General features: G+C 43.8%; 1 protein-coding gene across 1 annotated transcript in view; it reads left to right on the forward strand.

The window, feature by feature from the left end:
• The window catches only part of LOC126092787 (vesicular glutamate transporter 1), a 169,955-nt gene that overhangs the window by 15,291 nt on the left and 141,402 nt on the right, over nucleotides 1-13,262 (forward strand). The window contains exon 3 of the mRNA XM_049908515.1: nucleotides 11,143-11,315. Within this exon, the coding sequence (XP_049764472.1) occupies nucleotides 11,143-11,315 (173 nt within the window). The remainder of the gene's footprint in view (nucleotides 1-11,142; nucleotides 11,316-13,262) is intronic.

Consider the following 13,262-nt stretch of genomic DNA (forward strand, 5'->3'; position numbering starts at 1 on the left):
ATATTAACAAATTAGTATAGCTCTGTTGTGAGTGAATACCTGCAGATGTAATTACTTTCATAATTCCATCACGGCCTATGTCCAGGGGGGTTAATCGCGGAATATCGTCTGGAGAGTCATTTATAAAATCGTTCCCTTCTACTTTAATCTTCTTATTTTGCATTCAAGAATAAAGTGGTCTGCTGTTTGCTTCATCGCACCACAGTCGCAGAGCTGTATATGGTCTCTCATTTATAACGGGGCGCTTTGCATCCAGTATCTTTGCAACTTCGTTGACTGGAAAGTTAATAGGAGCTGGTCCATTCTATATCTTACCCCAGTCTCTGTACACAAGGCAGCTGGTCTAGATTCTGGCGTGGAAGTGAAAATTCTCACTTTGTCCTTGAGCTGGACATCAGTCTTGCTTACATGACTTCTGTCACACACAGGAGCACAGTATTCAGCAACCGAGTACTCAGTGGATTATGCTGCGATCTAGTGTTACGCAAAAATATTTAGGATGATGAAGCCCACAGAAGCTGATGTTAAATTTTAAGCCTGAAATCTTGTGGCTTGGGTAAAATACGGACCCCTTAGTTTTAGCAGTTTCTGGGTAGAGTATGTTTATAGTATCTGTTCAGTTTATCTAGATTATCTTCATAGGATTTACTTATTGTGTTGGTAGAGATATATCATCTGCATAACAAAAAGCTTTTCGTAACGCTGTCGCCGGTATATCCTTAGGACAGTCATTTTCTGTTTCGTTTAGTGCTATGACTTATCATACGAGGTGCATTCAAGTTCTAAGGCCTCCGATTTTTTTTCTAATTAACTACTCACCCCAAATCGATGAAACTGGCGTTACTTCTCGACGTAATCGCCCTGCAGACGTACACATTTTTCACAACGCTGACGCCATGATTCCATGGCAGCGGCGAAGGCTTCTTTAGGAGTCTGTTTTGACCACTGGAAAATCACTGAGGCAATAGCAGCACGGCTGGTGAATGTGCGGCTACGGAGAGTGTCTTTCATTGTTGGAAAAAGCCAAAAGTCACTAGGAGCCAGGTCAGGTGAGTAGGGAGCATGAGGAATCACTTCAAAGTTGTTATCACGAAGAAACTGTTGCGTAACGTTAGCTCGATGTGCAGGTGCGTTGTCTTGGTGAAACAGCACACGCGCAGCTCTTCCCGGACGTTTTTGTTGCAGTGCAGGAAGGAATTTGTTCTTCAAAACATTTTCGTAGGATGCACCTGTTACCGTAGTGCCCTTTGGAACGCAATGGGTAAGTATTACGCCCACGCTGTCCCAGAACATGGATACCAACATTTTTTCAGCACTGGCGGTTACCCGAAATTTTTTTGCTGGCAGTGAATCTATGTGCTTCCATTGAGCTGACTGGCGCTTTGTTTCTGGATTGAAAAATGGCATCCACGTCTCATCCATTGTCACAACCGACGAAAAGAAAGTCCCATTAATGCTGTCGTTGCGCGTCAACATTGCTTAGCAACATGCCACACGGGCAGCCATGTGGTCGTCCGTCAGCATTCGTGACACCCACCTGGATGACACTTTTCGCATTTTCAGGTCGTCATGCAGGATTGTGTGCACAGAACCCACAGAAATGCCGACTCTGGAGGCGATCTGTGCAACAGTCATTCGGCGATCCCCCAAAACCATTCTCTCCACTTTCTCGATCATGTCGTCAGACCGGCTTGTGCGAACCCGAGGTTGTTTCGGTTTGTTGTCACACGATGTTCTGCCTTCATTAAACTGTCGCACCGACGAACACACTTTCGACACATCCATAACTCCATCACCACATGTCTCCTTCAACTGTCGATGAATTTCAATTGGTTTCACACCACGCAAATTCAGATAACGAATGATTTCACGCTGTTCAAGTAAGGAAAACGTCGCCATTTTAAGTATTTAAAACAGTTCTCATTCTCGCCGCTGGCGGTAAAATTCCATCTGCCGTACGGTGCTGCCGTCTCTGGGACGTATTGACAATGAACGCGGCCTCATTTTAAAACAATGCGCATGTTTCTATCTCTTTCCAGTTCGGAGAAAAAAATCGGAGGCCTTAGAACTTGAATGCTCCTCGTATGTCATTCGAGGCATTTAAATATTAACCTTTAGCGACACCTTTATGGCTTGAGTTAGGTGTGGGTCAAATGGTGACGAGAAACGGACATTTGCACCAAACTTCTGCACCGAGCTTTCGGCTCTGCAAATTGGGTGAAGAGTAGCCCTGATGCTGTTTGGGGAGTTCGCAGTCAGCAGTTATCAGGAGCGGCAACCCGTTGACTCTCGTGCGGACTCGAGGAAAGCGCATTCTAATGGAAACTGATAGGGTGCCACAAGTGCTTTAAAAGCCGCCCTTGAGCCCAGTCTCCCCGGCCCGGCATCCCTGACGATGGCCAATATCCGCCCCCATCTGCCGCCTTAATGACGATGCACCCTCTTCTTGCGCTGGGGCTGGCGGCCCACCCCACCCGTCGCTCATCGATCGCTCTTTAGTTTCGCCTCAGGAGACGAGCCAGAAAGCTGCCATCAGCATTCATTCCCAGGCACCAGTTTCCTCCAGCTGAACTCTGCTGTCGCGACTCCAACCCCTGTGCTCACTGTTCTCTCTTTCATGAAACTGATGTCTCTTGTAAAGAGCATCATTTGCAAATTTAATTATGTGAGAGTTCCTCAGGCTGCACATTATTGATCATACATGATCGATGTGAGATACTCATTCGATCATCACATATATCTGTCATATAAATAACATTTATATCTATTCAGTGAACTACGTCAATGTTTGGGTATGTGACGACCATCGAATTCTTGTCATACCACTTTACGGCGTAGGTATTTTACGTAATTTATGCAAAATTTTAGACGTTACACAACGCATACGAAATCCAAACGGACCACAGAGCATGTTTTAGTTGGTACTCTCCGTAATAAGTTTGTCTGTCATATGTGTTGTGTGAAAATAAATGTTTTCGGACAATTCTATATAACTTGTACTGTCGCGAAATGGAAGAAAGAGTGCCGCAGACACAGTAAACGAGATATGGGGTCAATCATTAAAAGCAAGGCTTCTTTTGTTGCGGCGAGAATTTCTTACGAAATCTTAGCCACCAAATTTCTCCTCTGAAAGTCAAATTTTTTTTGTTAATTTACACAACGCTCGGTAAGAATAATGTAGGTGTTTAGTTTTCCCAAGTGCGATTCGAGAGCGGAACGGAGACGAAATTGATAGTTCTATGAACCAACCACCAAAGATTTAAGTTTGAGTCGCACAGTAGCCATATAGATGTAGATATAAAATTTACCCACGTGATTAAGTGGTATGGAAAAAATCCAGTGCTTATCGGATGTTCAAGCAGGGATATATTCCATTGAATATACACTGTCGGAAAAAAGTTAATATAACCTTTTAGAGGTTTCCACTCCACTAAAAATTTATTGTTGCAACAGGGCATATGGCGTACATGAAATGATTACCTTTACAGATTAATAGCACAAGCGGTCTGAGGTAACAAGTATTGACCCATGCTGAAACATCCTTACGAATATTAGTACGTGGCGCTGTGGTCGAGCGGTTCACTTCGGAACCGCGCTGCTGCTACGGACGCAGGCTCGAACCCTGCCTCGGGCGTGGATGTGTGTGATGTCCTTAGGTTAGTTAGGTTTAAGTAGTTGTAAGTCTGGTGGACTGATGATCTCAGATGTTAAGTCCCATAGTGCTTAGAGCCATTTAAACCATTACTACGTGGCGTAGCCTCCGCGAGTGGCAATGTAGACGCTGACTCTGGCATCAAGTCGATGTTAAAGATGGCGACTACTGTCCTGTGGTACGATGCGCAACGCCTTCTCGAGCTATTCACGCAGTTCTGTGAAAGTTGTTGGTTGACGATTCGCACGAGCCACGTCTCGTCCCATCATATTACAAACGTGCTCGATTGGAGATCCGGAATCGTTAAAAAATGGTTCAAATGGCTGTAAACGCTATGGGACTTAACATCTGAGGTCATCAGTCCCCTAGACTTAGAACTACTTAAACCTAATTAACCTAAAGACATCACACACATCCATGCCCGAGGCAGGATTCGAACCTGCGACCGCAGCAGCAGTGCGGTTCCGCACTGAGGCGCCTAGAACCGCTTGGCCACCCTGGCCGGCCCGGAGATCGTGCTAGCCAGGAAAGATACCTCACGTCTTGCAGAGCACGTTGAGTTCACGGTCACCTTGCGGCGGAGTATTATCCTGTTAGAGCAACACAACACCTTTCTGTTGCACGAACGGCGAAAGAACGGGTGTAACAAAATTCTCCACGTTCCGTGCGCTGTTAGCGTCCCTACCAGAACTATCCAACAGTGAACGGGAGTGTAGGTTATCGCACCCAAGATCATAAGGCCAGGAATTGGATCAGTATGTCTTGGACGAATACACTCTACGAAACAGTGCACACCAGGTCTACGTCGTACTTGCAAACGACCATCACTTGGGTGCAGGTAGAAGGTGCATTCATCGCTGAAGACAGCGGCGCACCATTCCATCATCCGAGTGGTCCTCTGATAGCACCATGCACATCGATACTGTGGTGTGACTGGAAGCGGTGCCAGAGGTTTGCCTGCCCTTAGTCCAAATACTAATAACCAGTTTGCAACAGTTCCCGTTGACGCATGTGCGATCACAAGCACTCTTATTTGTAAAAAATTGTTAAGGCTTTCGTGGCCACTTGTTGACAAACTGCCTATTGGCTTCTGTCTCGGGTTTTTCGGCCGACGTTCATCTAATGATTTTTCTGACGTTTCGTCAGCACGAGTGGCTGGCATTGTCAAAGCTTCACCCTCCATTGCCGGTGGTGAACTGGAGGCGAGCTCGCGGCCGCAGACTATATGTACCTGGCGCGCCAACGTCCGAGGGCTTCTCCGCGGTCATTTCCGGTGCGGTTCTCCTCTTGTTACCTGCGACGGTCGTTCGCTGCAGTACGGGAAGCCAGGATCCGTTTACCTTAAGGCTTTCCTCTTTCTTGTTGAAACTGTTCAGAGAAGCTGTAGAAATACAAAAACACAATACACACGTTTTTCCGACAATCATTTTTTTTATTTCTTCGCATTTTTCATGCAGCCATTTCGCCTTAACTTCCCTGCGCTTCCTGTTTATTTGATTCGTAAGTCATTTGAAGTTTTGTATTCCTGAATTTCCCTCAACACTTTTGCACTTCCTTCTTTCATCGATCAACTGCAGTATTACTTCTGTTATTAATGTTTTCTTCGCAGTTACCTTCTTTGTTCATATACTTTTCTTTCTAACTTCTGTAACTATTCTTTTTAGAGACGTCCATTCTACCGAGCTATTCGTAATGACAGTATCTATAGCCTTAGAGCTCTTCAAGCGTAACTTTCATTCCTTAATACTTCTGTATCCCACTTCTTTGCACATTCATTCTTCCTGACTGGTCTCTTGAACTGCAGCCTACACTTTCTCAGTAATACATGTTAATCTGAATCTATATGTGCTCCTGGTTGCGCCTTACCATCCAGTGTCTGATTTCTGAATCTCTACCTCACCGTGATGTAATCTAATTTAAATCTTCCCATACCTCCCAGCCATTCCAAGTATACCTCCTCCTCTTGTGATTCTTCGACAGAATATTCGCAATTACTAGCTGAAATTTACTGCAGAACTCAATGAATCTTTCTCCTCTCATCCCTAGTACCAAGCCTGTATTTCCCCATAAACTTTTCCTCTACTCCTCTTACAACCGCATTCCAATCCCCCATGATTATTAGGTTTTCATCTCCCTTTACGTACTGAATTACCCGTTCAATATCCTAATATGCTTCCTCTATTTGCTTGCGGTGTCGCTATGAAAGTGTGAATTACTGTTGTCGGTGTTGGTTAGCTATCGCTTCTGATGATACAATCCTTTCACTGAACTTCTCACGTAGCTCTCACTCCAGGCCCTATTTTACTATTCTCTTTTCTACTCCCGTTATACAGTTCTCTACTGCTGTTGTTATTACACGATACTCATCTGGCCATAAATCCCTGTCTTCTTTCCATTTCACTTCACTGACCGCCACTGTATGTAGATTGAGCCTTAGAATTTCTTTTCAGATTTTCCAGCTTACGTACCACTTTCAAACTACTGAAATTCCACGGCCCAACTCGTAGAACGTTATCCCTTCTTTGGTTATTTAATCTTTTTCTCATGGTCACCTCCCCCTTGGCAGTCTCCTCCCGGAGATCTGAATGGGGAACTATTCTGGAATCTTTTGCTAATGGAGAGATCATCATGACACATTATTAGTTACAGGCCACATGTCTTGTGTAAACATACCATGTGTCTTTAATGCAGTGGTTTTTCGTTTTCTTCTGTATCCTCATTGCTGATTCTTTCGTCTTTAGGAGCAGTTTCCCACCCCAATGGCAAAGAGAGTGCTCTGGCCCTCCGTCCGCCCCTCCACCCTCTTTGACAAGGCCGCTGGCTGAATAAGAGTGTCTTCTAATACCGAAAGTCTACGGCCGCCATCGCTGATGATTTTCATTCCAAATTTAAGCGGTGGACGGATTCGAACCATCGAATCCGGGACTGAGGACCTTTTGATTACTAATGAAATATGCTACCCCTACACCACATATAACGAATAAAGATTCAATTAGAAATCTGGCTGTGACCACGAAATTATGTTTTAGTTCTTCTCTAGAAATTCACCATTCTGTTCAACACCTTACTCCCAAAGGTGGATGACTGGGCGAAGACCTCCATCCTAGACGTCTGCATTTTGTCTGTTAAGGAAACGCTCTACTTGGAAATCACCTCGTAATCTCAATGCGAATGTCTGCCATGTAATATTTTCTTCAACGGAGGTTGCTTTGCCTGTGGAATACGTGAGGTGAGACAAAATTTCATAGCCCAAAGAAGGAACATTTGTGACAAGATGGGACGCCGTCGTGGAGCAAAAACACGCCCTCTGACAGCTTCCCACGGCACTTCATCCTCACAATCCTTCAGTGACCTCTCGGTAGATTTAGCTGGTATGCTCCTGTGACTGTTTACCCCTTACGAGTATAATGTGGTAACCCTTCATCATCGGAAGCTCAGGAAACGGCATCACATTCTCCCATTATGGCTTAGTCTTCGCCTTTTTCAGTAGTGTATTCACACGTTTCCATTGCTTGCTCAGATCAACTGTGTTAGCCTGACGCAGCTGCAAAGTTTCCGCTACTGCCACTTCGAGCACCATCGCTTCCACTTCTCAGTGTTTCACATATATGATTGTGTGCCATTTTATTCTTCGTCATTCAGATTTGTATCACCTCACTGCAAGCTTTTGCGCTAGTAACTACTGTGTCTTATTACACTGTGCAGTGTTGACGTAGAATTCCAGTAATTCAGCTGGATTGTTACTGCGTTATTGCCTTTCAAATACATAAAACGAAAGATCGAACGATGGTGCACTTTATCAAAACGCTGTGATATTATTTTGTGTCTTTTGCGGCATGCTACGATAATGTCAAGCAGAGCCTTCAGTGTGTACCAGCGTGCGTGCAACTATAAAAAAAATTATAATTAAAACTTTATGATGACCTCTCACAAGTGTTTATGATTTTCACAGAAACATTACAGATCTATTTTTACCTTGTAAGTGTTGCACAACGCAAATGTGTCCCCTTCGTTGTGTAATTATAACGAGTGTCCAGATTGAACGTTTAAGAATATAAAATGTTCAAGGGTCAGTTGACAAGTAATGCAACACATTTATTTTGTGACAGCAGATTGGTTTTATTCACGATACGAATACACTATTATGTACCGCTGATTTGGCTACAGCATCCTGCTTTCCAACGCAATCTCCATTCAGTGCGACCGTCCTACACCACCTCACTGGAATGGCTTTTATGCCCGCATGGAGCCACTCTATTATTCTACGTCGGAGCCAACATCTTGCTTTAGCAGTAACCTCCAAATCATCCACGTACTGCTTCCTGTGAAGTGCATTCTTCATTCTGCCAAACAAATTGGGGTCGAAAGGTGCGAGGTGTGGGCTGTAGGGTGGATGATGAAGAATAGAACCCCAACTGGTAGTCGAGTGTGTCAGCACAACCAACAGAGACGTTCAGCTGACTAGCGAGGTGTTTCTCAGCTGTAGATCACCTCGAATGAGTCTGCAGGTTCCAACATACCTGGAGTCACGGCCGGCCGGCATGTGGGAGATCTGACAGGTTTGCACGACACTGCTGCGATGTTGAGAGACGCCTCGCCCAACGTTTCACCCTGCTTTTGGTCACTGCCAGTCTTCCGTAGAGATTCTGCAAGCGCCTCTCTGCTTGGAACGCACCTCCGTTACAGACGCCATTTTGAAGGCTACGTATAGCGCTGCCACGTATAGGAACTTTATGAGATTATAAGAGCTGAAGCGGGAATGTCCCACTGCAAATTCCGACTCATTTCAATCGACACTGGCCGAGAGAAAAAAAAAGTGTTGCGTTGCTTGTTGAGCGCCCGTCGTAATAACTTGAGACGTAATTAAGATATTTATTGAACCTTTGCTTCTAAATATGGTAATTGAAAATGTTTGGTTGCGATAGTTGGTGCCGTGTACACAAGCGCGTAGCTGCTTTATCTACGTAAAGGCGCATGTGGACTCCGCTGTAGGTACTGTTCGAAGCGCTTTCTCTGGTGGAGCTAAAGTCTGTTACACTGGTATAACGCCGTGACGTGATCTTTCAACAAGATGATGCACCATACCATTTTGTGAACAATGTGAGGAATTTCTTGGATCTTGAGTTCCCAGATCGCTGGACTGGGTGTCGTAGTCAACTGATTGCTTGAGAACCTAGAAGACCAGACGTTAAGCTACTTGTTTTTTTTTCTGTAGGGTTCCATCAAGAATCAAGTGTACCAGATTCTAGTTCGTGATGCACCATATTTGCGCCATTCCATTCGCGTAGTTATCGCAAATGTTATGCCTGAAATTCTGAAAAACACTTGGAGAGAAGTGGAGTACAGATGAGATACATGTTGTGCGACTAATGGGACGGTACGTATATCGAGGTGTATGAAGTGTGAAAAAAATAATTTCAGTTACCATGCTTGTAGAAACATACCGGCAATAAATATCTCAATTACTTCTCAAGCTATTACATTTTATACTGCTATATGTTTAACACGGACACCCCTTATATTTAAAAATTTACTGAAAGAAAGCGTTACTGCTTATTCTGTTGCAGACAAGGTAATAATTTCTGAGTATGTCATTTTACATTACCAGAAAAAGTAAAGACATAAATATTAAATTTCTGTGGAAATGGTGTAGTAGTGTTTTTCGTGACACGTAGCACAACAACATGTGCATCAGAACTGCTCGTCTACGGCTACCGAGTTGATCGAGTTTGAAGACACAACGTTATGGACACGGTTCAGCGTCGATAAAGGAAGTGCACCAACATGCTGCCACAAATTGTTCCTTATTAACAGGAGTAGTCTCGATTCGTCTGTATCGAGTTAGTAAACCCTGTTTCAGATCTTACTCTCTCCATATTCGTGACCATATTTTCCTTCATTCGAATATAAGCACAGTACATTTTGGATGCGCTTTTCTTCTAGAACCACTACAATTCATGCTGCTGTTTGCCCCTTTTTTGTACGTGAACTGGTTTCTCTCTGAAAGGACATTGTTCGCAGATAGGGCTAATGGTTCTGTCTTTACGTAATGAGTTTAACAAAGCGATAGAAACATAACCAGAATGTTCTCTTGACGATTAGCCATTGTCTAGATAGTATACGTTTATTAATTCTTCTTATAACGCATTGCACTGTCAGACATGATAAATTCGATATACCTGGTCAAATACAATACTGAATATACAGCAGTAAGTGGTACTTACAACTGTATGTTCAGTACCGTATTTGACGAGCTACACTTGATGACGCCTGATGCTGAAACGCGTCGTAATGAGGTATAATGAATACTTGTAAATACGATATACAAGATCCTGTGCATAGGAGCCAAGAGGGTTATTGCAAAGATTCTTCATCTCTTGTCCTGCTGCTTTTTTTTTCAAACTTTAGGGCTTTATGGCACTCTTAGTAAAACATTCTGGGCTATTGGGCCGTAGTCAAATGATTTTTTTTCAACCGATCGTTCCACCACCATCTGCGGAGGATATATCCACTAGAGAGCCAAGATGCGAATCGGACATTCATAAATGCGTAGATGAGGACGAAAAGTTGGATTTCTGCAAGAAATTAATTCGACCACCGAAAAACTGAGTGCTGCTATATACATCGTAAGAATGATCTCCACTGTGTCCGTCAGTGTACCCGGTAGGCTGTTTACACTGCTTAAATTCATTCTGCCGTTTCATATGGTGCTACATTTTGAGCAACTCTATGCGCCCATTAAGAATATTCTTAGTCCAGAAGTGGGCAATCGGACTAGCCTGTGGCGTCAGTCTCGAACTTTGTTTAGTCCTCTTTTCGGCTGTTCTGGAATTCCTACTCTGCTCACCCAGTACATATATTCCATCGTTGAATTTGTTGCTGACAGTGTTCACTATTCAGAAGAAACTGCAATATTAATTCAGTGAACACCAGGTGGGAAAAACTATGTCCACTCGAATAACAGTTCCGCGAGGACTGCACAGAAAGACGAGCACTATTCACCAGGATTCGTTATCAACAGGCTTCCAGCAGAACCGAAAAAAGTTGAGAGGTAAACCCCAAGTGCTCAAATACAAGTGGAAATTTTTGGTTGTGACACGATCCTTCTATTCTGTGAAAATACTCCCCTCAGTACTTCAGAACTGTTCTCTGTAACCTATTACAAATTCGTGCATTCGCTCAAGCAATTTTTTTTTTCTTTGCACTTTCTTAATTTTTCAGTTCTTTTGTTCAGATATTATCTAACCAGCAGTCTCTAAATTATGTACTGACTCATTCCATGACCAGCTAGTTTTGGCTCGCCGAGTCGCAAGAGACCTGACACGTAAATAAATAAATAGCTCTGAATATTTTATTGTGTGACTGTTCCGGCCGTGAAAGTTTACCCAGCACGATATCGCCGACGCGAGGGACTACTCACTGTGTCGGATACTGACCGCTGGCGTCGCACTGGTTTTGCTCTTGTGTCGTAACGTGAGGCCTTGCGACAGGTACAGCAAGTCGGAGGACGAGAAGGGCGTCGGCCCGGGGGACTTCGACGCCGGGACCCCGGAGTCGCTGCCCAGCCCGGAGCGGCCGCCGCTGCGACACATCGACAAGTACATCCGGCCAGAGTGTCCCTGCCTGACCAAGCGCTACACCATCGCCCTGCTCACCTGCGTAGGTGAGTTGCCAAGCCAGCCAAATGCTCTTGCCGCCTGCGGCTTTCCGAAAACTCTGCAGCGCGTACAGGCAACGTACTCATTTTTAAAAGAGTCTTCTGGAAACTAAAATGGACCTAACCTCCTCAGTCCTTAGCTTAGATTTCATGAGTGAAAAGTTTGTATTGGTCGTAAATGTATAGTTCTGGGACAAAATAAGTTTAAAGTACTAAATGTTAAAAATTTGAGTGATTCACCCAAATTCTAGAACATGATAAAAGTGAATACCACTTGTGTTAGACAAGAACTGAATTATGTAAAATACTCCGAAAACTCAGTAATGAACACCTAAAACTTATGAAGGCACTGACTGGCAATGTGAAACTATAGATCATTGCCGAATGAAGTCCCACTATTACACAAAAACGATCGTTCTCATGGAATAAAAATCATTTATTCGATAGCGTAAGGTTCATTAGAACCTTGTAGCGTGTTCTGAACACATTCGACTAAAAAATTACTAGAAAACAAAGAGAAACTACATTTTCTCGAAGACGTGCTGAGACTGCGATAAACATATTCCTTTAAGCAGATGCTTCCAGCTGCTGGGAACATCCAGAAACCAAGACAAGTGGTGCGCTGAAAGCACTTGGTGGGAAGTGTATGCTACAGTCAGACACAGCGAGTTTAGTTTATTCGTTGTGCTAGGGAAGAATAAACACTGAATGTAGCCAATATGCTACATAATGACTGAGGAGGTTAAGGGAAATTCTGATAGTTTTACGAAGCTTGTAGCTACATGCATGTAGTATTTAAAGCTTGCGATAACATGATGAGGTCTGACAACTTTTGCGCTCTTCTTAGTCTTATAAGTAATAAACTGGAACAAGAGGATGGGTGCCATTTGAGTTGGGTTGGAGGGTTGTTTTGGGGAAGGAGACCAGACAGCGAGGTCATCGGTCTCATCAGATTAGGGAAGGACGGGGAAGAAAGTCGGCCGTGTCCTTTGAAAGGAACCATCCCGGCATTTGCCTGGAGCGATTTAGGGGGGGGGGGGGGTCAGGGATTTTCTCTGCCTCGTGATGGCTGGGTGTTGTGTGCTGTCCTTAGGTTAGTTAGGTTTAAGTAGTTCTAAGTTCTAGGGGACTGATGACCGTAGCAGTTAAGTCCCATAGTGCTCAGAGCCATTTGAACCATTTGGAGCGATTTAGGGAAATCACGGAAAACCTAAATCAGGATGGCCGGACGCGGGATTGAACCGTCGTCCTCCCGAATGCGAGTCCAGTGTCTAACCACTGCGCTACCTCGCTCGGTGCCATTTGGGTTGTGGAACGTCTGAGTGTGAGGTAAAATAAAACACTTCAGTTTCTTGTTACTTTCAGCAGACAGGAGTGGGTAATCTTGTAGTTATTACTGATTTATTTTTATCCTAATATATTATTCGGACCTGTAATTCATTGTATCATTGCAAGAACTTGCTTTCTAAATATGTTTAACGTACAGTATTTGATCGTATTATTTTGTAATGGCAGACGGGGGTTGATGTGACTGATAGACAAGACGAGTACATTTCCGCGAAAAAGAAGCTGGAAGAGAAATGAAGAATAAACCAGGGAATGAAAAGTAACAACAGACTGAGTTGAAGAACAAAAATGGGGAAGCTGTACTTACGTGCTTTACTGAACAGCCAGAAAAGAAGCAAACGGAAACCAGTAAGAAGGAGAAAACACCAGAATTATTGAAGATATCTTATGTTACCAGCCGTTGTGATAATGATAAGGAAAGATAAAGAATTGTGGTACAGATGTGTAGAGTGTCGCAATCAGAATCATGATTTGTGTTCTAGAGAAAACACTCCTGGACTGTATTTGTGGTATTTCCTTATTCAAGAAACCATCTTCTTGGAAGGTGGCAATGGATCGTAATGCAAATAAGTAAATGTAGATTATATGAGATGCTTTAGGCAGGGA

Source organism: Schistocerca cancellata, chromosome 7 (assembly GCF_023864275.1).
Source record: "Schistocerca cancellata isolate TAMUIC-IGC-003103 chromosome 7, iqSchCanc2.1, whole genome shotgun sequence".
NCBI lineage: Eukaryota > Metazoa > Arthropoda > Insecta > Orthoptera > Acrididae > Schistocerca > Schistocerca cancellata.